This window comes from Pleurodeles waltl, chromosome 8, assembly GCF_031143425.1.
Source record: "Pleurodeles waltl isolate 20211129_DDA chromosome 8, aPleWal1.hap1.20221129, whole genome shotgun sequence".
Taxonomy (NCBI): Eukaryota; Metazoa; Chordata; class Amphibia; order Caudata; family Salamandridae; genus Pleurodeles; species Pleurodeles waltl.
Window position 1 is genome coordinate 437597763 of NC_090447.1, and position 23313 is coordinate 437621075.

The window sequence follows — 23313 nt, forward strand, 5'->3', positions numbered from 1 at the left end:
TTTTAGCTCTCCCTGCACTTTAGGCGTGCAGACTGGGTCTTACCTTTTTATTAGAGCGCCTCTAACCTCCAATTTGGGGACGGGGCGAGATGCACATCAGCACGGTGTCACAGGGTGTGTGACGGTGTGGTGCACAACACACCGTCAGAAGAGGGGAAAGAGGTATGACAAGGGAGTATTTCTGTCCCCTACCACGCATTTACTTCAACCACACATATTTCCAGTCAAAATTATTTCGGACCCCTCACCCTTTTTATTTACACTTGAAGAGGAACCGGGTTAGCTAATCCTTGTATATCAAGGATATCACAACTAATTAGAAAATGAGACATTTAAGTTGGAATTCAGTTATACTGACCAACCACTAAGTTCAGGAGTTAGTCATTTGTCTTAAAATAACAAAATAGAAATTATTATTGACCGGTTACCACTGAAGTGCTTTTTGCTTGGTATTGCTAAAGGATGATTTATCTGTAACTTATCCTCAGTTCTGCTCCGCTTGCTTACTGCTGGAAAATTATTGTTATTGGTATTATGAAATGGCATGCAGAGCTCTCTTCATTTCATAGAGTGAAGCATTGTCATGCTTGTGATCCTATCTAGGACAGCACATTTATCATAGATCACACATGCTGCTCCCCAAAAGGATAATTAAACGACCATTTCATAATATCTGATAAACCCTATATGATGATTTTATAATGCATGTTATCCGTGCTTTTGAAGAGCCATATGTGACAGCAATTCAAAATATCCTGCGTTGCACTCTCCTGGAATATTGCTTTGTTTTATAGTTGCAAAAAGCCTTTGACTTGCTTGTTTATTTTTATCTATGTTGCTGCTACTTAATCATGCATGTTGCACCTCATTTTTGTGCAGATTTCAGCACCGCTGCTGAGGAGCCAACCCCAGGTAGGTGCCTTTTTCATTCATTGCTTCTGCTCTTCTAGAACATGGGAGTTGAATTGCTATTTTATTTCTAATATTTGTACTATGGACACCTGCCAAAATATTTAGAGAAACATTACATAATAAAGGCTCAACATTTAGTATATAATATTATTTAATAAGACTGTTATGCCCCTCTGCCTTTCTAATTTCTCACAGGCAACATTTATACCCTGTACATGATATTACAATTGTAATGTGTGTAAGATCAAATGAAACAAAAATTACAAAGAATTAAGTGTGTAAAGGGATGTGACCTAAATTCTATTTTTGCCCATTAGCCAGCTTAAACATTTGTTTACCAGTAGCCTTATAGTGGACTGTATTGAAGTCATTAAACCTGGTGTTAGACAAGATGGTTTGATCTGAGCAATACTTTACTTTTTATATGCTTAGTTATTAGGGCTTTCAGCCACCCTCTTCATCCATTGGTCTGTTTTGTATCAGTCCCACTTTTGTTCCCCCACCGTAGTATATAGTAAGAGGCACAGGCCATTGCCTTACCTGACAGCAAGTGAAGGCATTGTGTTCTTGCACAGTGTATATTTAGCAGAGAAAGTAGCCCCTTCAGGATCACTGGTAGGGAATTCTTTGTTCCTACATTGTTAGTTTCTTTAGCAGGTAACCTTGTTCTGGGTCCATAACCTAGTGTCTGTGTGCCAGCTGGGTATTAGTAGTTCCAGTGCTTTTGGCTAATCTTTAAGTTACTTTTTGTATGTGCCTGTTCCAAGAGGACATCATTTGTCCCAGTTCCTTTTGGGTGCATCCTGCCATTGACACCAAACTCCTGTCTGCGATTTCCATATTCCTGTTCAGGAGTTACACTTGAAGTTTACTATTTCTAGTGTCTTCGGAGCTGTTGCTAGCACAGTTATAGTTGTTGCCATCTTCTCTGATCATTTACTAATTTCTGCATTTTGCTCTTTATCTTTGCCTGACATATTAAATGGATACTGTAGTTAATCATGATCTCTTTTATGTTGCGTCCAGATCCTTCCAAATGTTTGCTGTCTCAGTGTTGTTACCACTCTCGGTCCACCATTACACTGAGTGCTACAGTCTCTAAAATCTAACCAAAGCCTTGTCTTTGTTGAACGAGTTATTAGAGCAGCATGCTGCCCATCTAAAATGCTTTCACTAGGGCACCCAGTGACAACTTATTTTTTTTAGAAGTACGTCCCTTAATCTGGTCAAGCCTTATTATTGTGTAGCTTGCTTGTTCCCTCTTCCTCTTCTTTGTCTCTCTGCTTTTATCCAGCTCTTACCCTCTGAATTTCCAACCTTCTGTTTTTGACTGTGCACCAGAGAACTATGGACCTTCCTCTGTTATCTTTCCCAGCATCAACCACTGAACCCCATTTCTGTATTCACCCACTTCAGGACCAAGTCCTGCTGGCAGATTAGGTAATATGCACTATTTGGGTATTAGGTTTTGCTAAATCTCCAGAGTGCCTTATCCAATGATAATGGGCCTGGGACTTCCCCGTAATCTAACAGCACCAAGAACCCCTTGGCTTTCCACTAAGCAGTCACATATGGTGCCAAAGAGGCCAGACCTATCAGATGAACATTTAAGTGAAGCAATGGTCAAGATAAGGACCTTTGAATGCATTAAAGATCTTTGTAGTGCAATAACGCAACAGAAGCCACTGGCTGGTTAGCTTAAGCCACTATACCACGTACCCTGATACTAAAGCCTATACTGCCTGTTGCACAAGGCTTTCTGGGTGATGCTGCCAGTTTGGGTGACATTGGCGACTCCTGATTTATTGAGTCAGTCCTATCCTGTCTGGGGCTATGGAATTGATTTGAGGAAGTAGGTGATGACCTAGGTGAAGCGCTTATCTGAAGATTATAGTTTCTTTTGACATCTGGGATAACATGATGGTTCGGATTGGGTTGAAGGAGAGCATTCATATGTTTCCTGATATGCAGCTAGTGGCCTTAGCTCTGTCATGAATGTTCAAAGAAATCTTGAGTTCCTCTTCTAGCTAAGATTCTCATGGTGGCTAATGAGCTATCACTAAACCTTGGCTGAGTAATTATTGGAAGCCCACTTACAATAGCTGAATTGCCTCCTGTTTTTGAGCAGAGTCTGCCTGGCTGTGCAATCCCTTTTGTTCTGCCTTACAGAATAAGCCTCCTGACCCAGTAGGAAGTTCTGTTGTTTGACCATTTCTCTCTGTCTCTCATCTTAGCCTCTCACTTATTAGAATCTAGTGCATGGGTGTTTAAAAGTCTTGGTGTGTAACTGGGATACAAGTCTGGCTACCAAGACCTAATATAAGAGTAAGAGGTTCAGCAGGTCGGACGTGGCTAAAAATCTAAGGGCCTGATTTAGAGTTTGGCGGATGCTTACCTCCATCACAAACGCGACCGATATCCTGTCTGCCCTATTGTAGCTGCATTACATTCAATGGCACTTGCAATAAAGTGGACAGGATAGCCGTCACATTTATTACACGGTAGCCCGTCCACCAAACTCTAAATCAGGCCCATAGTTCTGTCTAATGTGCTTTTGCTTAGCTCATATCTGTTCAAATTAAGATTTAAAGTTAATTCCAGCACATGACCCCCCCCCCTTTGGTGATCAGCCTCTTTATTGCAGTTCAGCATATGATTGTAAAGCAGCAATATCACCTTGTCTGTTGAGTGCTTTCATATTAATTCATGAGTGAGAGTTTCTGTGTACATTTTCCTAGTTTGAAGGAGCCATTCTCGGTAAGCTGTACTACGCCAGACCCCCTGGCTTTCTTCTTACCACCACTAGCATCCTTAATCCTTTGCTTTTCTAGTTACAACAAGCTCTGGCAGCACTTCTGTGGTTTGTTGAAAGGAGAGATGGATGTAGCTCCCTTCCGCTGGACCAACCACTGATGGAAGGTGTAGGAGGCTGGCTCAGTATATGGTGTACACCTATAGGTGAGGCATCCTGTACTGAGTCCAGGCAACACTTAGTGATAGTGTAAGAGGTTCTAGATAACCAGAGCTCTCAAAGGGTAGCTTTGGAGAGCAGCTAAGGCTTATCAAGGAGGGTGTTGAGCAGTTGCAGGTACCGCACAGGTCAGTCAGTGATGTACACACAGAAAAGAACCATGCCAGTTTTAGAAAAATAATGTATTATTTATTATAACACAAACACTAAACTAACTTTGGTATATCTCCTAACCAGGGATATGGACATACCAAAATATACTCAGCAACAGGTAAGTAAAAGCATAAAATAACATGGGCCTCTGTGGGGGTGGAGGGGGGGAGCAAACCATATACTAAAAAAATGTGATGTGAAAGTCACTAATAACCAAGACTACCACCCAAGGACTCTTTGTCCCGGGAAAGCACTAAAACACCAAAAGTAAATAGCTAGGACTTCCCATGTGTCTATGTGTAGAGTTGTAACCACTGTCAGTGTCCGTTGGATAACATAAGGAAGTCTCAGTTAGAATTTTCATATTCTAGGACCCTTTCCATAGGACCCTGAGGAAACCCATTGAGAAAAGAGAGGTTCAAGAGTGCCCCCAACTGTGGATATGCAGAGAAGCGGAGTACCTATGCTAGGGAGCCCAGGTGCATAGGGATGAAGTTGTGTCCATTTGAAATCTGTGGGGACCTCGGTTTTCCGGCTGCTGTTGTGACCAGTGGAACCCAGCCATGGATTCTGGAAGAAAAGGACCTAAGGAAAGAGGGGACAGAGTCCGGACCACCTAGGGGTGTTCAGGCAGTGCAAGGGGCAATGCCCACCCTTCTTTGAGATGCTTTCCCATTGGACGGTGGTCGAAGAAGTGCAGCTGTGGAGTCCAGGCAATGCAAGAGGATCCCAGGAGTTGTCCACAAGCTGTCCCACACCGGTAATCGGATTGCAGAGGGGGTCAGATGTCAGCAGAACCATCAACAAGCTTTGGCAAATGCCAAAAAGCATTGCACAGAGTGATGCAGAATTTTGGGGACCGGCAAGGTCAAGGAGACTACCTTTGTAGGTACGTCAGGGCCAGCCCTCAGCAAGCAGGAGAGCCAGAAGGAATCATTGGAGCCCCCAGCAGGACCTCTGGCAGCAGGCACAGGGAGTTGGAGGAAGGCCTCAGCAGTACAGCAAAGAGGGGTGCTCACTTCATAGGAGTTGCAGAGAGGACGTTGTTCTTGGAGCTGTGTAGTGCTGGTGGCTGGGGCTACTTGGAGCTAGGAAGTCTTCAGACTGAAGAGTCAACAAGCCTTGACAACAACAGATAACAGGTCAAACCTCTGGAGGGCCCCAGAACCATCACCTGTGTTGTAGAGCCTTGGAGAATCCATGGGACAGAAGGATCCACAAACCAGTTGTCGATGTTGAGTGCCTGCGGATGTAATGGAGTGACCCCTTCACTCAAAGGGAGATTCCCGCTTGCTTTCCCAAGTGCAAACAGAGTCCTTGTGACTCTGGAGGATGCACGGCCATGGAGATTGCAGAGTCCTTGCAATGCATGGGGACAAAGTTGCAATAGGAGCCACCCTACTAGGTGCAGTCTTGTTTTGGGTCCCGGCAAAGTCCAGCAGTGTTACTAATGTCCAGGTTGAAGAAGTGTCTTGCAGACGAGTCTGCAGATGGTTCTAGAGATAAATCCACAGACATATCTAGGGTCCCACCCTCAGGGCAGCCCTTAAGTAACCCAGGAAGGGGGTCACCACCTGGACTAACCAGTCAGATGCTCCCAGGGGCCTCTGTTTATCTTATTTCCAAGATGGCAGAATCAGGTAGCCATCTGACAGCGCTCTGGGTACCTTCCTAGGGGAGGAGCTGAACAGGAGGGTAGTCACTCCCCTGTCCTTTATGTGGTTTTGTGTCAGAGCAGGAGCCAGGGGATCCTGCACTGGAGTAAACAGGTTTATACAAGGCGGGCACTGAATGTGCCCTTCAAAGCAGTCTGGTGGCGCTCACAGGCACCCAAACCTCAGCCCAGAGACACCTATTTCTACAGGAGAGGTGGTAACACCTGTCCTCTACGTGAAATCCTTTTTTCTGCCTGTCTCTGCTTGAGTTAGGCTCAGCAGCAAAAATGCAGAACAGTGTCTGGGGTTTGCAGCAGCACAGGCTGGCATGCAGACCCTTCAAGGCTTGACAGGCGGGAAAAAGGGGTCCCCTACGGAACACCCAGAGTACATGGTGGTATGCAACTAGCACTGGGAGCGGTGTAGTTGCATGATTCCAACATGTTTGATACCAAACATGACTAGGTTTGATGAAACCATTATGTAGTTGGATATCTCTTGTTGACCAGTGTCATATGGACTCTCTTATCTCTACAAGACATCTGGATTAGGGGCAGCAGCACCTCTGCTTGTTGGTGACTAAGTCCCTCCTACACCAGTTGGCAGCTGTCGGCCCAGTCTTTCCAGCTCTCTAGCAGCACCTCACCAAAACCCAAATAGTAAAGGTGATTTCTAGCAGCTTAGCGCATAGATTCCTGAAACGTCTCAGGGGAGTTGCAATGGAACAAGTCTTACTCTTTTCTCTCATTAGCAATAAGTCTCCTACACACACGTAGGCAAGAAAGAAGATGCAGAATAGTTTTCAATGCATTTATTGAAAAGACTGCACTCTGCAATAAAATGCAAGAGCTGCAATGATTAGGATAATAAGTAACAAAATCAGGATTGTGAAAATAAGCAATCTGAAAATGAACAACCCCAACATATTTCAATAAACGTGAATATGCAAACTCCTCTCTATAGCGTATTTTCTACCCTAAAGAGAGCAAGGCATGATAAACCTAGTCTGCCCATGCCATGTCCGTGAGAAGCACCCCAACCACTGTTATCATAGGACAAGGTCGGCCTCCAGTCTCCAAATCAGGCTTCGTAGAGACACAAAGGCTGAGGTCTGCTATCTGCCTACAGCAAAATATTTTAAACAATTTGTGAAATGAAAGGTGGAAAGGGGCAGATTTATGACTCCATGTATTAACCATACTGGTTTGGGAATTTCACAGTAAAAGACAACTTTTCTAACTTTTCAATATTAAGCATGATGTAGCTAGCTTCTTTTTTTTAGCCATTATCTGTTGTTGCCTGGACAATTTAAAAGCAATAAATATTTGGCTACTTTTTGTGTTTCCAGGGTGCTCAGCTATTTTTCAGAACCTGCAAAGTCCAACCTAGCTGCATAATGGGACGCAGCTGACTTTGCCCATGTTGTCAAAAGGACGTAATTCTGAATGATGTCAATCGCAGAAGACACAATGTTATTTAAGTTGTAAAGTTTGTTAGACAAAATGTTCATGCCAATATGAACAACAGCTGAAGACTTTTCCATGTTTTCTTTATATATCTTCCTTAACTGTGCAGCAGCTTCCATTTGAGAAAGCTTCCAGATCTCATTATATAAGACTTCCAGGAAACATTTTGAGCGTGGCTTTCTAGGCCCCAACAAGAAATCTTGTAAGTCTAATTCCTCATAGAGGACACTAAGATGTTCTTTTACAGCTGCTAAGGTGGAAGAACGTAACCATTGTTGCCACAGTATACAGACTATGCATATAGGACGGGAACCAAAGGAATCTAAATAAATCAGTTCTGTGTCGGTTAGCAATATTTTCCTCATTTTGGAAAGTGGTCATTTGAAATAATAGGATCCAGCATTTCTAGTTTCATGCCCAGTAAAATATCCCAATTTTTCTACGTATGTTTTGGAGCTCCACACAGGTGGAGTTGGACAATGTTCCCATTGTGTGTAATTTAAAACTGATCTGGGCTTACTATTTCGGTGCAGAAAGTAATGTCCCCAATGGTGATAACGGAACATTTCCCCATAATTCACTGTGTTCGTATACTCATCTTCACTTTCAAATATAGTGTAGTATTCCAGCTCAGAAAGCATAGAATCAACTGTTTTAACATCCCAGTCATCGGAATCAACACCAGGTGTAATAACATCACTCATTGATATTTTAAACACATATGGAATTTGAATGACCTTCCTAGGACTGCATATATTGAACGGCACTTTATCTCAAACAGTCCCATCTCTAATTAGACCCGCTGAAATGTTCACAAGAGACAAGTCTCTTAAAATTGTATGGGAAGATAGATAGGGTGTTAAGACCTCATCCACCAGCTCAACGGCAGCCGTTCAGGAAGATAATGATTATTTATCAAGAGAAAGAAAACAATGACAAAACCAATCCAAAGCAGAAAGGCAAGCAATGTCAACAGTATCCATAGGTAATACCATGGATAAACCAAATAGTTATTTTCAAGCCATATGTACAGCTTACATGTCTTTGATACAGTTTCTGTTGCAGAAGCAGATGAGTTTGACCAAGTAACCAGAAGCAGTCTGTGCAAACACAGGAGCCGGTGCAGGGCTAGTGGATGAATCCACTTGTTGTGGAGGTTCATAGTAGACAATGGCATCTGTTTGTGTTTAATTGGAGTGGTATAGTTTTACATCTTGGATGTGTCTTGTCAGTGAAGTGGTGACTGGAGTCAGCAGAAGCTCATTCTCTGCCCTCCCCATGCTCGGTGAAGCAATTGTGACATTGTTGTACACATTGGTGCTTACTAAATTGTTTGCTGCTTGTAGAGGTATGTCCTGTTACATAGTTAGAGGGGAGCTGGTACTACCCAAGGGACCTCGTGGTCTACTGTGCAGGATCGGTCACATAGTGTAATTTGATGCTGTCAATGAGACAAATCTGTTCCCTTTGGACCCAGGCAGCGGTGGTAGGATGACAGTTATGGTTACGTGTATTCCCAGGACTGGAACAGGTGCTCTGTAGGATTGGCTGAACATTTTCTCAGCAATCTTTTCACAAAAAAGATCCCCAACTTTAGCAATCCAGCCTGTAGATGTTGCTGGCAAATCCCTTATTCCCAAGGTGGCGGTACAGGAGAATGAATTGTCATCTTGAACTTGTTGTAGCTCCTGTTAAACAGCGACACGTCATTCATGTCAAGCGGTGTGTCTGCCACCACCATGCCAGAACCATCTAGTGCTGGGACATACATAGGTAACCCACATAACACCTCCCAAGGACCATCTGGGCAGATTATTTAATGCTCTTTGAACCCCATATAGGTGATGAAGCCAACTACTGCCTGAACCTAATACTCTTGCTGTTAAGAATTGCTTTCTCGATTCATCCTCTGCATAACCAAATAACCCTCAAGATGGTACGGGAAGCAGTAATGGAGCTCAACACCCATCATCCTCATGGTGTCCTTGAATGCCCTAGAGGCAAAAGCAGGGTCCTGCTCCGAATGGAATGCTGCAACCGCATATGTAGCGATAAAGACCTGCAAATCTTTAACAGCAGTTCAAGCATCAGCCGACCGTTGTGGCCATACCCACAGGAATCAAGAACAGGAATCAACAGCGATGAAGATGCATCTGTATGCACCATCAGGTTGTAAGGGACCACAATGGTCCAGGTACACAAATTGTAATGGTCTATTTGACACTAAGAGGGATGTCTGCGGTGGGCGTTTAATGGTGGATCCTTTTATTTGTTGGCAAGTGTCACAACAAAGGACGTATTGCTTGGTCTGAAGCTCTCTGAGAATACATGTATGTTCTAGTGTCTAATGTGTGTTTGAGAAATCTGGACAAATTAATTCATAGAGTGGTTTTATGCATTGTGCATAATCAGGTATGTATGTTCTGCCAAAATTAAAGAAACCCAGCAATGACTGTAGTTTCTTGGTGTTATTTGGCGGTTGAAGTTGTGCGCATTTTTCTAGAGAGTGCGGTTTCAGGCTCTTGCCTTCACCTGATAACTCATATCCCAGGAATAGGACACAGAGAAAAGCAATTTTTGTTTTCTTAAACTTGAACTTATAGCCCTGGGCAGCAAAGCCAAGAGTGATTCGATCTACCCTGGCAAGATGAATGTCGAGGTCATCTGTGAGATAAATATCATCCACATAGGACAGCACCTTAGGGTGAAAATCATCAAATATTAATGTTACACAGGCTGGAAACAACCCTGGACTGCTCTGCTCCGATACCCCTGAGGTAATCGGCAAAAGCGGCGCTGCAAACCTAATGAGCTGAAAGTGCTTAGATCCCGACATTCAGGCGCTAGATTTTTGCAGAAAAAAAGCATTGGAAATATCCAAGGCTGTTTTGTATTTTTGCGCACAATATTGTTGGTTAGTGCTGTGTGCATTTTGTATTGCATATGTGCATGTATGACCGTTTAAGTGTCTGTAATCTAAGACTATTCTATATTAATGGTCTGATTTTGCAACAGGGAATAACTAATTATTCATTGCAGAGACAAAGGGCTCAATTACTCCCTGGTACTCGAGTTGTGTGAGAATCACTCTCACGGGGGCTTTAGCCTCATGTTTAATGAGTTATTGAGGTTGAGGCTGGAGTGTGGACCTAATAGGTATTGCATGGTTGGGGAATCTTTATCCCACCTTATGTGGTATAGTACGGCGCAGTGCCTGTGCTAGAGCCCAATTAGCAGCACAGGCTTCCTTTACCACATGTGAACCAGGACTGAGAAAGAAGGCCAAATGACATCTTCCCCATGTGGGAGCTTGCGGACAAAATCAGGTGGCCAGTCTTTTTCTGCTACCAGAATATCACAGTTAAGTGCTTCCCAGGAGATTACTTCTATGGTGTGCTCTATGTCCCCCTCAATTTGGATATTTAATTAATAAACCCTATCGGGTGAGGAGATGCACCAGCCCGCTATCTCTATGACTGTAGGAAAGTACCATCTTGCCTGGCATGTTACCCCCATTTTTCACTGTATATATGTTGTTTTAGTTGTATGTGTCACTGGGACCCTGGTAACCCAGGGCCCCAGTGCTCATAAGTGTGCCTGAATGTGTTACCTGTGTAGTGACTAACTGTCTCACTGAGGCTCTGCTAATCAGAACCTCAGTGGTTATGCTCTCTCATTTCTTTCCAAATTGTCACTAACAGGCTAGTGACCATTTTTACCAATTTACATTGGCTTACTGGAACACCCTTATAATTCCCTAGTATATGGTACTGAGGTACCCAGGGTATTGGGGTTCCAGGAGATCCCTATGGGCTGCAGCATTTCTTTTGCCACCCATAGGGAGCTCTGACAATTCTTACACAGGCCTGCCACTGCAGCCTGAGTGAAATAACGTCCACGTTATTTCACAGCCATTTTACACTGCACTTAAGTAACTTATAAGTCACCTATATGTCTAACCTTTACCTGGTAAAGGTTAGGTGCAAAGTTACTTAGTGTGAGGGCACCCTGGCACTAGCCAAGGTGCCCCCACATGGTTCAGAGCCAATTCCCTGAACTTTGTGAGTGCGGGGACACCATTACACGCGTGCACTACATATAGGTCACTACCTATATGTAGCTTCACAATGGTAACTCCGAATATGGCCATGTAACATGTCTATGATCATGGAATTGCCCCCTCTATGCCATCCTGGCATAGTTGGCACAATCCCATGATCCCAGTGGTCTGTAGCACAGACCCTGGTACTGCCAAACTGCCCTTCCTGGGGTTTCACTGCAGCTGCTGCTGCTGCCAACCCCTCAGACAGGCAGCTGCCCTCCTGGGGTCCAGCCAGGCCTGGCCCAGGATGGCAGAACAAAGAACTTCCTCTGAGAGAGGGTGTGACACCCTCTCCCTTTGGAAAATGGTGTGAAGGCAGGGGAGGAGTAGCCTCCCCCAGCCTCTGGAAATGCTTTGTTGGGCACAGATGTGCCCAATTCTGCATAAGCCAGTCTACACCGGTTCAGGGACCCCTTAGCCCCTGCTCTGGCGCGAAACTGGACAAAGGAAAGGGGAGTGACCACTCCCCTGACCTGCACCTCCCCTGGGAGGTGTCCAGAGCTCCTCCAGTGTGCTCCAGACCTCTGCCATCTTGGAAACAGAGGTGCTGCTGGCACACTGGACTGCTCTGAGTGGCCAGTGCCACCAGGTGACGTCAGAGACTCCTTGTGATAGGCTCCTTCAGGTGTTGCTAGCCTATCCTCTCTCCTAGGTAGCCAAACCCTCTTTTCTGGCTATTTAGGGTCTCTGTCTCTGGGGAAACTTCAGATAACGAATGCATGAGCTCAGCCGAGTTCCTCTGCATCTCTCTCTTCACCTTCTGATAAGGAATCGACTGCTGACCGCGCTGGAAGCCTGCAAACCTGCAACATAGTAGCAAAGACGACTACTGCAACTCTGTAACGCTGATCCTGCCGCCTTCTCGACTGTTTTCCTGCTTGTGCATGCTGTGGGGGTAGCCTGCCTCCTCTCTGCACCAGAAGCTCCGAAGAAATCTCCCGTGGGTCGACGGAATCTTCCCCCTGCAACCGCAGGCACCAAAAAGCTGCATTACCGGTCCCTTGGGTCTCCTCTCAGCACGACGAGCGAGGTCCCTCGAATCCAGCGACTCTGTCCAAGTGACCCCCACAGTCCAGTGACTCTTCAGTCCAAGTTTGGTGGAGGTAAGTCCTTGCCTCACCTCGCTGGGCTGCATTGCTGGGAACCGCGACTTTGCAGCTACTCCGGCCCCTGTGCACTTCCGGCGGAAATCCTTTGTGCACAGCCAAGCCTGGGTCCACGGCACTCTAACCTGCATTGCACGACTTTCTAAGTTGGTCTCCGGCGACGTGGGACTCCTTTGTGCAACTTCGGCGAGCACCGTTTCACGCATCCTCGTAGTGCCTGTTTCTGGCACTTCTCCGGGTGCTACCTGCTTCAGTGAGGGCTCTTTGTCTTGCTCGACGTCCCCTCTCTCTTCAGGTCCAATTTGCGACCTCCCGGTCCCTCCTGGGCCCCAGCAGCGTCCAAAAACGCCAAATGCACGATTTGCAGCTAGCAAGGCTTGTTGGCGTTCTTTCGGCGGGAAAACACTTCTGCACGACTCTCCACGGCGAGAGGGATCCGTCCACCAAAGGGGAAGTCTCTAGCCCTTTTCGTTCCTGCAGAAACCTCAGCTTCTTCTGTCCAGTAGAAGCTTCTTTGCACCCGCAGCTGGCATTTCCTGGGCATCTGCCCATCTCCGACTTGCTTGTGACTTTTGGACTTGGTCCCCTTGTTCCACAGGTACCCTAGATTGGAAATCCACAGTTGTTGCATTGCTGGTTTGTGTCTTTCCTGCATTATTCCTCTAACACGACTACTTTGTCCTTAGGGGAACTTTAGTGCACTTTGCACTCACTTTTCAGGGTCTTGGGGAGGGTTATTTTTCTAACTCTCACTATTTTCTAATAGTCCCAGCGACCCTCTACAAGGTCACATAGGTTTGGGGTCCATTCGTGGTTCGCATTCCACTTTTGGAGTATCTGGTTTGTGTTGCCCCTATCCCTATGTTTCCCCATTGCATCCTATTGTAACTATACATTGTTTGCACTGTTTTCTAAGACTATACTGCATATTTTTGCTATTGTGTATATATATCTTGTGTATATTTCCTATCCTCTCACTGAGGGTACACTCTAAGATACTTTGGCATATTGTCATAAAAATAAAGTACCTTTATTTTTAGTATAACTGTGTATTGTGTTTTCTCATGATATTGTGCATATGACACTAAGTGGTACTGTAGTAGCTTCACACGTCTCCTAGTTCAGCCTAAGCTGTTCTGCTAAGCTACCATTATCTATCAGCCTAAGCTGCTAGACACCCTATACACTAATAAGGGATAACTGGGCCTGGTGCAAGGTGCAAGTACCCCTTGGTACTCACTACAAGCCAGTCCAGCCTCCTACAATGACGTGAAACTTTTTAGCTGCTGTCACATCCAGATGATCTGTAAGATTCTAGTGACAAATTATGACCGCTGCTGCGCTGTCTAGGAGAGTCACTGCCCATGTCCTGTTCTTCAATAACATCCTCAGAGTCGCTGATATGTTTAAAGGAAATTGCTGCCACTGTTTTTCTTTTTTAATTGGGGCTTTTGTTGGAGAGGTCTGTCCTCCTTGTTAACATAAGCTTCTGATGACCGTTGTAAGTCCTTCTTCGGCTTCACGCAGTCAGTGCGGTGTTCTAGCCAACCCACTCTCTCATTCCATTTATCCGGCGATTTCTGAAAGGAACGAGAAGGACGTGTATCAGTATATTGGTATCTATCAGTAGTTTTTAAAGTTTCTCTGCTTCGCAGATTATATCGTCTTTCAGAGGTCTCCGGTTGAGGAGATTCTCCTCCATGACTTTTTTGTCTTTATTTTGTTTTTGTTTGTCCCAGTGTTTTTAGAACCCTCTTGTGCTTGTTTAGTCCCTTCCTTAGGGGTGGTACGCTAAATTTGTGGTTCAGTTGGTTTGACCCCCAGACTATCCCGACCTATGCTAGTATAAGTTTTGGAGATAACCTTTGGCAGCTCACTTTCCTGGTTCTCTTGAGGAGTCTCTTGGAGCCATTGGTGTATGGCCAATGCTGCTACTTCCCCTTTAATATTGCTTAAGATGATTGAGGAGACTGTGTCGAAATTATGCATCAGTTTCATCCCCAATTCCAGGGCTGCCCCATTTTCATTTTGAATTTGTTTTAACACTTCCAGCAAATTGTAGAAAAAAGTGTAGATTGCTGCGAAGACTTTACCCCAAGTGGCACAGTCCTCTATTGAGGGAACCATTCCGAATGGTAAGCACATTGTGAGAATTCTATGTTTATCTTGGGGTCCCATATGGGGAAACACTGCTTCCAGCTGATCTATTTTTGTGCTATCCAGAACCAAACCTTTTCCTGTTCCGTGGGTGCTTTGACCATTATTGAGTGTACTGTTTGAGGATTAATTCCTGTAATGGCCAATTGATGAGCAGCTGGAGCAGCCCTTGCTGGGGTGGTGTTCAAAGTCCACATTACGAACTGTATTAGTTGTCTGTATATTGCTACTAGCTCATTGTAAAGTGTCTATACGTCAGCAACTTGCATAGCCTGCACATCGGGATATTGTGTGTACATGGGCCACGTCAGTCCGTCATTACTTAAAGGACCCGATCTCGCAGGTTGTATTGCATGTGAAAGGGCGTCACTGAACTAGTTTTGGTGGTCTTGATAAGAGAGTGGTATTTCTAAGTTTTGGTAAGCTTTGTGCCGCTGTGGTACGTTTGCTTTTCTGTAGGTGTGAAATGTACGTGAATTGTCATTTACTTCAGGAAAAGTGAACAAAGAATAAAATGTTTCTGTTTGGTGTGCTTCATTAGCTTCCACAACAAATGTGACTTCACCGTCCTCGTCTATTAAGCCATTGGGTAGAAAAAACTGCGTAAGTGCTTGTCTGCAGTTCTCTGGGATGTTCACGATGTTTGCCATGTTAAGGAGAAGGTATCAGAGTTGGGAACACCAACTGGGAAATATATCCTTTTTGAGGTTTAAACTTGAACAACCTTCAGTCTAGGTAGGTACTCCCTATTCAGCTCAGGAGGCTGACCATAGACATCTCTGAATAATGGTACTTTAGTGTGTGTGTCTGAGAGAGAGATGCTCAGGTGACTCGTACGTTAGTGACTGTACCATTGTTGGTGGCGCCATGTCGTATGGACTCTCGTATCTCTATGAGACTGCTGGATTAGGGGCGGCAGCACCTCGGCTTCTTGGAGACTGAGTCACTCCTACACTAGTTGGCAGCTGTCAGCCCAATCCTTCCGGCTCTCTAGCAGCACCTCACCAAAACCCAAATAGTAAAGGTGATTTCTGGCAACCTAGTGCATGGACTCTGGAAATCTCTCAGGGAAGTTGCAGAGGAACAAGTCTTAACCCTTTTCTCTTCTTAGCAAAAGGCTCTTACACAAACACAGGCAAGAAAGACGATGCAGGATAGTTTTCAATACATGGCAGAAATACTGATGTGGGTATGTACGTAACCGTGATTGTGGGTGAAAACTACTATCAGCAATATCATAACAAATATCTGACATGTTCACATTCTGTTATTTGTCAAACATAAAGCAAAAGAACATAATGACATTGTAATACGTACATTACGCTTTCACGGAATTGCAACTGATTATGTAATAAAAACATTTCTTTTAAAATGCAAACAGTGCTAAAATGAATAAAAACAAATCATAAAAACAGAGCATGTTATCCAGTTGAAAGGGCACAGGCCTGCAAGCAGAAGCTAAGCTAAACTTCTGAACCAGGCAGAAAGCTAAGATAGACCCACAACACCAGCGTCCTCTACATACCTTGAGATGGCATCCCGCACTTACAAAGCCCAGAAAATGGAGCCTGGGGGTTGTAGGGGTACCTCTGCTCATGCAGGGGTACCCTCATACTGAGAACCATGCACCCTGCCCTTGGGCTGAAGGGCCTACCTTAGGAGGGACTTATAGGGTCATCATGCAGTGACTGCGATATAGGGTAAACCTCATATCTGGGGTGAAAGGTGCATGTGCCATTTCACACAAGCTGCAATAGCAGGCATGTAGTCATAGTTTGCATGGGCTATATCAATGGGAGAGGAAGCACTGCTACTTTCAAAGATAGTGGCGGGTGGACCACCTGTCACTACAAGCCCTGATGCACTCTTAAAAAATGGGGAGATAGAGCCAGCTGCAGCTCATACAAGAACAGGAAGGCAGTAACCTGTACTTTCAGGCTTGTCTCCTTCCACCCCCATGTGTCTGTGGGAATAGGTAGTGCGGCCTGTCCCCAGCGACCGCTCTTGAAGTAAAGATATTCAAGACATTTATAGCATTACATTGACCCAGTCTGCCCACCCAAAACAGTTCCCTGGGCACACTGCATTGGGGAGGCTTCTAGTGCTTTGGTAGAGTAGACTTCTGATTGGTTTTAGGCTTAATTGTATTGCCTGTAAGTGAGTCACTGGGTCCGTTTGATCATATTCCATGATAAGTGCCATGTTTGTAGGATGCTTTGTATGGGAACATAGGCTTGTGTCCTGTTTTTAAATTGTGGAGTGGTGTATCCTCTGCTAGTGGGCATGGAGTGACCGTATCAGAAGGGTGGGTGCAGTCTCACTGCTATGTGCAGGAGCCTTTTGGAGGACACCACTAACTGCTACTAGGATTACTGGTGTAGGAGCGCACCACAGGTCCTCATGCAAAAGTATGCCCTGCAGTCTCACTCACCTTGCCCCTCAGTGACCTCCGGAAATTAATCCAGGGCAAGATTATTAGGATTTTGGCATTGAGACACGTGTATGTTAAGTTGCCATTCCAAAGGAGCTGAAATGTTTCTTTGTGGTCAGGTCAGTGGTTTTTACAGCAACGCCTACTTTATATTTCTCAGATAAAATACACTGACCTGGTCACTGGCAATACTGTCATAATGGCAGAGATCTACAGTAATCCAGTTACTTTACATCACTGGCATTCAGTCTCATGTTTTGAACATTAAGTGATTGGATTCCACTGGCAAAAGGCTAGTAGGTAACAAAGTGAAAATAATTTCGATAAAACCATATTGCAAGATTGCAACCACAATTTATTCCTCAGATAAATGCACATGCCCCATAAAATCAGTAACGTTATTACCTCTTCTGGGTATTTTCCTCATATTTAGACCAAGTTGCTTGCTGAGTCAACAATTAATTAAAAGTGATGATACTTTTCAATATAACATCCCTTAAATTGAAGAGTTTTATTGTTTTGTTTTTTTAAAGTGCAAAAATCTCATTTAGGGGTAGGTACTGGAAGCCCCATCACAAATCAATAAGGCCCCTTTCAAACCAAACTCGTAGTTCCCTCGGCTAATTTAGAAGGAGAACAGCACGTTTTGTGATAGCGGAATCTAAGTTTACTCGGCCATCTGAATGCTTTGACCTGGCAGCTCATCTGCCACGGGGTATGCAGGTCATAGTGGCTGATGCTCCACCCTATTTAGGGCGGAGTTCCAACCACTGATTGTCCCTAGCTAGGGCTGCCAACTATGAAAAAAAAAAAAATACCTGACTCTTAGGGAGAAAACTCATGGTGCATTTGGGATATTTTAATTTTGTTCTGCAGCAAGAAATGCCAAGTGGGCTGTAACATAATAGAAGCCCACCAGGCATTCTGTTTTGTCGAAAATGTACCCCCCTTCACCAGGGGATGCATGTTAATCATAACTACACCAGCAAGACAGACAACAATTTTTAAATAGAGGAGAGGGTTCTACAGCTGGAAGGCAGCTGCAACAGCCTCTGCCAACCTAGTGCCTTAACAGGCTGCTTGCTAGGGCAAATGAGACTCTTTTATCACAGGTCATCTACACATACAATGAGTTGAAAAATACGTTAAACAGTGGGGAATGAGAAAAGATCTAATAAACACAAATCATACTTACTTACAAATGATGTTGTTCTTTGCCTCTTGCTGCCTCCTGGCTAGACTACTCACAACCCGCAAAATAGGCCGAATTATACTAGAGCCAATCCATTAAACTGTGAATACCACTTACAAGGTTCAAAAATACAGAAAGCGGTGGTTTACGACTAAACAAAAGGCTTTCCCTTAATCCACGCTTTGTTTATCTTTTGTAGGTGAGTGGAGTGAGGCCCTTTATCCCCTGCTGACGACACTCACCGACTGTGTGGCTATGATGAGTGATAAAGCGAAAAGAGCCATGGTCTTCTTGTTGATGCAGGACAGCGCTCCCACAATAGCTTTGTGTCTGAGCCTTCAGTATCGTAGAGATGTTGTCTTCTGTCAAACGGTGAGTATCATCTAGTCAACTCTAAAACCTAGTCATTTTCCTTTTTGCAGTGCTTGGAATATGTACCACATGTATATTTTGGTGTAGTACCTGTTGAGGTGTGCAGTATGCTGTTAGGGCAGTGTTGCATCGTTGCTAACCTTTAATATGCTGTTTTTTGTACCAGAATACTAATAGCTCAGTAATCAGAAAAATAAATAAATATGGAACAGAAGCATCTCAAATATCCACCTAAAAACACCAGTTACCTATGAAGATGTGTGTACCACCCATACATAAATCTAGCTGTCATCAATGTAACCAAAATTTTAAAATTCTATTCCATATTTATTGTTTATAAGTATCATTTTATACATTTAATCTTAAGTATTAAAAATACCTTTTAGGAAAGCTTTTCCCCTCTTTCTCAAAATGCAGCCACTCACATTTAGATACACACCTCCATCACATTCATACTCTGAATACATCAATAGTCCTCCAAGGCAAAACTTCTTAATACTACTACATTGAATGTATTTATCTTAGTAGTAAGGGTGTCCTGGTGGGACAATTGTAACAGACATCAATGCTGTGTTTCTGTGGAAATGAGTCCTTTACATCCACCTTCCTTAGGATGCTCACAGGTGCCATTCATTTAATAGCAGTTCAGTTTCTGTTACACATTGATTCTGCTTGAAATATCGCTAATGTATCAATATTTCCATGTTACTCCTTTCAAACACATTATAGAATCAAGTTACGAGCATGGTGTTCTAAAATGTTCTTCTTTATATTGTGCAGAAGACGTTAGATCATTCCTGTCACACAATAAACCATGTCTGTCTTCTACTAATTTGGGTCTGTGCTCTGCGATCTTGGTAATAAAACCATAGGTGCATTTGTGCTGGTCTTCTTTTTTAATTTTTAAATGATTATTGCTTCTACCCGATATTTGAATTTCTCACTTTCAAATCCATGGGGAAATATTCCAACCATGTGTATGGGCCATTATAGCTTTCTATATTCCATAATCCCTCTCTCAACCCTTACACTCTGCTGTGTTACTCTCCAGTGAACAGATACACAGCCAGATACAAAAGGAAAAAAACACCGCATGGCCTTGAGCCAAGGGTTCCGACTGTTTGTAGAGATTCTGTGTATTCAGCAGTATCAGAACAAATGTTTCTCAGAAAATTAAATGCACCAGTAAATCCCTTATAAAAATCTTACACCATTTTAAGTTAAAAGGCAGAGAGCATTTCTCTTATCATAATTTGGACCAAATACTAATATCGAACTTGTATGTGAGCTATTTTTGCTGGTTGGCAAATCTAAACAAAAAAAGGGGGGTTCGTTTTAAATTTGGTTTGACAATTCAGCTGACTGCAACACCTGTTCCTTCAAATATACGGAGAGGTCATCCCTTCAGCTATCGGTTTGTTCAGGTCAGTACCCTTTAAGCCATTGTTTTAAATCTTTGCCACTCACAACTTGGATCAACCCACAGGGGTGTACGTCTCTCACCTCATGCTGTTGACTTTTCGGTGTTCAGCCATCTAGGGAGTGCTCCCATTGCAGTGCATAACATACTGTTTTACATCAGAAGACTATACTCGATCATCAGATTTTTAGCTACATTCACTTTTTTAACTCCCGTATACTTTATATACAGAAAGAAGTCCCTTTTTGTTTATTTTCTCCATCTAGCAGGAATGTTTTCGGTCTGGCCTTGCAAGTCTCAAGTTTTTCAAAAAATTTCAAAATACATATGTATATAGAGGTGCGCAATCAACACACTTTCGCCATTTGGTCTGTTTAAATGTCAGTCACCTAATGCTCCCTCCCATTACAGTAGAAAGAACAGATCAATGGACCAGTCCACTTCAGCCATTGGATGCCTTCACTTTGAGTGACTGCATTTCGCCTTTGAACATGTAGACATGCACAAACCAACAATAAAACCTTTTTTGACACTTATACTTCACAGTGACTGCTAGTCCCTATGTATAGTAGGGTGTCATTAACTATTTGTGTAATATTCAAGACATTTATTGAAAGTCGCTGTCAAGCACCGTTGGTATATTTATTTATCCTTTAGAGAAACAAACACAAGGCATTAGAGTAGCAAGAGTATAAATGCAGATTTCTAGGTTGAAGCCACACACCCTTAGCTTTGTGTTTGACATTTTAAGCAGTTGTATCCGACTTGAGATTGCATGAAGAACTGCTGCAACTTTACAGCCTTCATACTTCTTTCCAATACACTAATGTTGCAGTTACATATATTCATTGTGTGCAAAAAATCCAGGATGTTAGATTCATTCTGAAATTGTTGTGCGGTTTGCAGCTTTCCATATCTTTTGTACTCTTCTGCGAGGACCTCTGTTGGTAGTAAGGTGCAACAAGTTTTTCATTTATGTTGTATTCTTCTGTGCTTTCTTCTGTTGGTATCCAGCACAACTAAAGATTTCCATCTCTACTGCACTCTTCTGAGAGGACTACTGTTGGTAGTATAGCGCAACTGGAGCTGTTTATCTCCATTGCCCTCTTCTGTAAGGACCTCTATTCGTAGTATAGCGCAGTTGCAGCTTTCCATCTCATTGTAATCTTCTGTGAGCACACTTGCTAGTAGTAGAGTGCAGCAAGTTTTCCATCTGCATTGCACTCTTTTGTGAGTCTCCCTGGTACTAGTATAGTTCAACTGTAACTTTCTAACTCTGTTGTACTCTTTTGAGAATAACCTCTTTTGGTAGTAGGGTGCAGCACCTAGGTTGATAGTGTAGTGTATCAAATTGGTGACAGCCTTGCCTAGTAGTGCAGCTTTCTACCTTCATAGCACTCCACTCTCATTTGCCCTAGCAAGAAACCTTGAACGCCACCAGGTTTGCAGAGGTCCTTGTAGCTGACTTCCAGCTGTAGAACCCCCCACCCGTATTAAAAATTAGTTGACTGTCTTGACTGATAGTTCAGCTTTCCATCTTCATTGCACTCCACTCTTCTGTGAGGATCTCTGTTGATAGTATAGTGCAACTTCAGTTTTCAAGTGCCCTTGTATTCTCCTCTGAGACCAACTCTTTGCATTACAGTGCAACACGTTTCTGTTGCCCGTGTACAACGTGTGAGGACATCTGTAGGCTCTATAATGACACTTCAGCTTTCCAGTGTTTGCTTGAGTTGAGCCTTTCGAAAACAGCTTTAAATGCAGAACAGTGATGTATACAGTTTTTCACTATGTCAACTTTGTCAGTGCACATTTATGCCTTTGTATGGGGTGGGTATGATTTCACATTTACACAGAATAAATATGGAGGTGGCATAAGCGACTCTTCCAAAGCCTCTTTACGAATAGTGTAGGAAGGTCAGAGTTATTTTATTTTTGGTCTGTTACTGCTTTTTCTGTATGTGCCTATTACTAAAAGAATAAAAATAACAAAATGCAGGGAAAATGTTGATTTTGATGAACCATTAAGTGTTCACCCAGGAACAGCTTTTACTCACAAACTGCTTTAAACACACAAAAGGTGATATGAGAAATGCTTGCAATATGTCTTGCCCCTGACAATGACTCGGGGCACCATTCTAACCCATCATTCTTTTGCCCACAATGCCACCTCAGTTTGGACCCAGTCATAGGCAAATATGTCTTGATCTTGGTCCAATAGGAGCAGTCCAGCTGCAACTGCCAGGCCAATCATTCCTGAACTCGAAAGCAAGGAATCCGAGACTGGGTTTTCTCTAATTGGGACTTATCAGTCAAGTGTGGACTTGGTTCCATTGGCACAATGAACATGGGTCCCATGTCGTGGCATACCTTTGGCACTTAGGGTGCTACATCAAACACTCAAAAGTTGATGGGGAATACTTGCAAAAAGTGAAACCACTAACAAACACTCAGAATAGCATTCCACCTTATTGTACTTTTGCCCGTCCAATCCCTTGTATTCTCCTCTGAGGACAACTGTTTGCAGAACAGTACAGCAAGCTGTACATCTCCATTGTACTCTCATGTGAGGGCATGTGTAGGCTGCACAATGACACTTCAGTTTTCCAGCACTGCTTGAGACTGTCGAAATCATAGACCAGGATGCAGGATAGTGATGTATGTTTTTTTTTCATGATGTCAACTTTGTCAGTGTAAATTCACACCTTTTTTATATGGTGCAAATATGATTTCACGTTTACACAGTATAAATATGAAGTTTGCATTACTCACTCTTCGAAGACTCTCTATGATTAGCCAAGAAGGCCATATTTATTTCCTTTTTGGTCTGGTACTGCTATTTCTGTGTATATTTATTATAAAAATTTGGAAATACCAGAAGACCGGAAAGAAGTTGAACTGGGTGCACCATTTTGTCTTCATCAAGGCGAAGCTGTCACACTCAGAAAGTGATTCAAACACACAAACGATGATGGGAGAAATGCTTGCAATAAATCTAGCCTCTGCCAGTTGTTCAGGGGACCATTCTAACTCATAATTCATTTGCCCACTATGCAACCTCAGTTTGGGCCCAGCCATATGCAAATCATTTGTGACCCTCCTCCAGTAGAAACAGCCTAGCCCAAATTGTCAAATCTTCTCCCAGAACCGGAACACAAGAAACTGAAGACTTGACTCACTCTGATTGGGGCTCATCAGTCATGGGTAGCTTTGATCCAGTGGCACAGTGAGAACAGAGCATGTCTGGGCATGCCCTTGCCACTTGGTGTGGTACATCAAGCACACAAAAGGTGATGGGAGGAATGCATGCAAAATGTCTAACCACTGGCAATCACTTGCGGTAACATTCCAGCCCATCGTTCGTTTGCTCACCTTA

General features: G+C 43.6%; 1 protein-coding gene across 37 annotated transcripts in view; it reads left to right on the forward strand.

Annotated features, from left to right (window-relative positions):
* The window catches only part of INPP4A (inositol polyphosphate-4-phosphatase type I A), a 997999-nt gene that overhangs the window by 790822 nt on the left and 183864 nt on the right, over positions 1-23313 (forward strand). For 32 of the 37 annotated variants that reach the window (XM_069204338.1, XM_069204341.1, XM_069204354.1 and 29 more), the window contains 2 exons: positions 880-912; positions 18345-18517. In XM_069204338.1, coding sequence (XP_069060439.1) covers positions 880-912; positions 18345-18517 — 206 coding nt within the window. The remainder of the gene's footprint in view (positions 1-879; positions 913-18344; positions 18518-23313) is intronic. The other 5 variants (XM_069204353.1, XM_069204362.1, XM_069204339.1 and 2 more) reach the window with 1 other exon arrangement.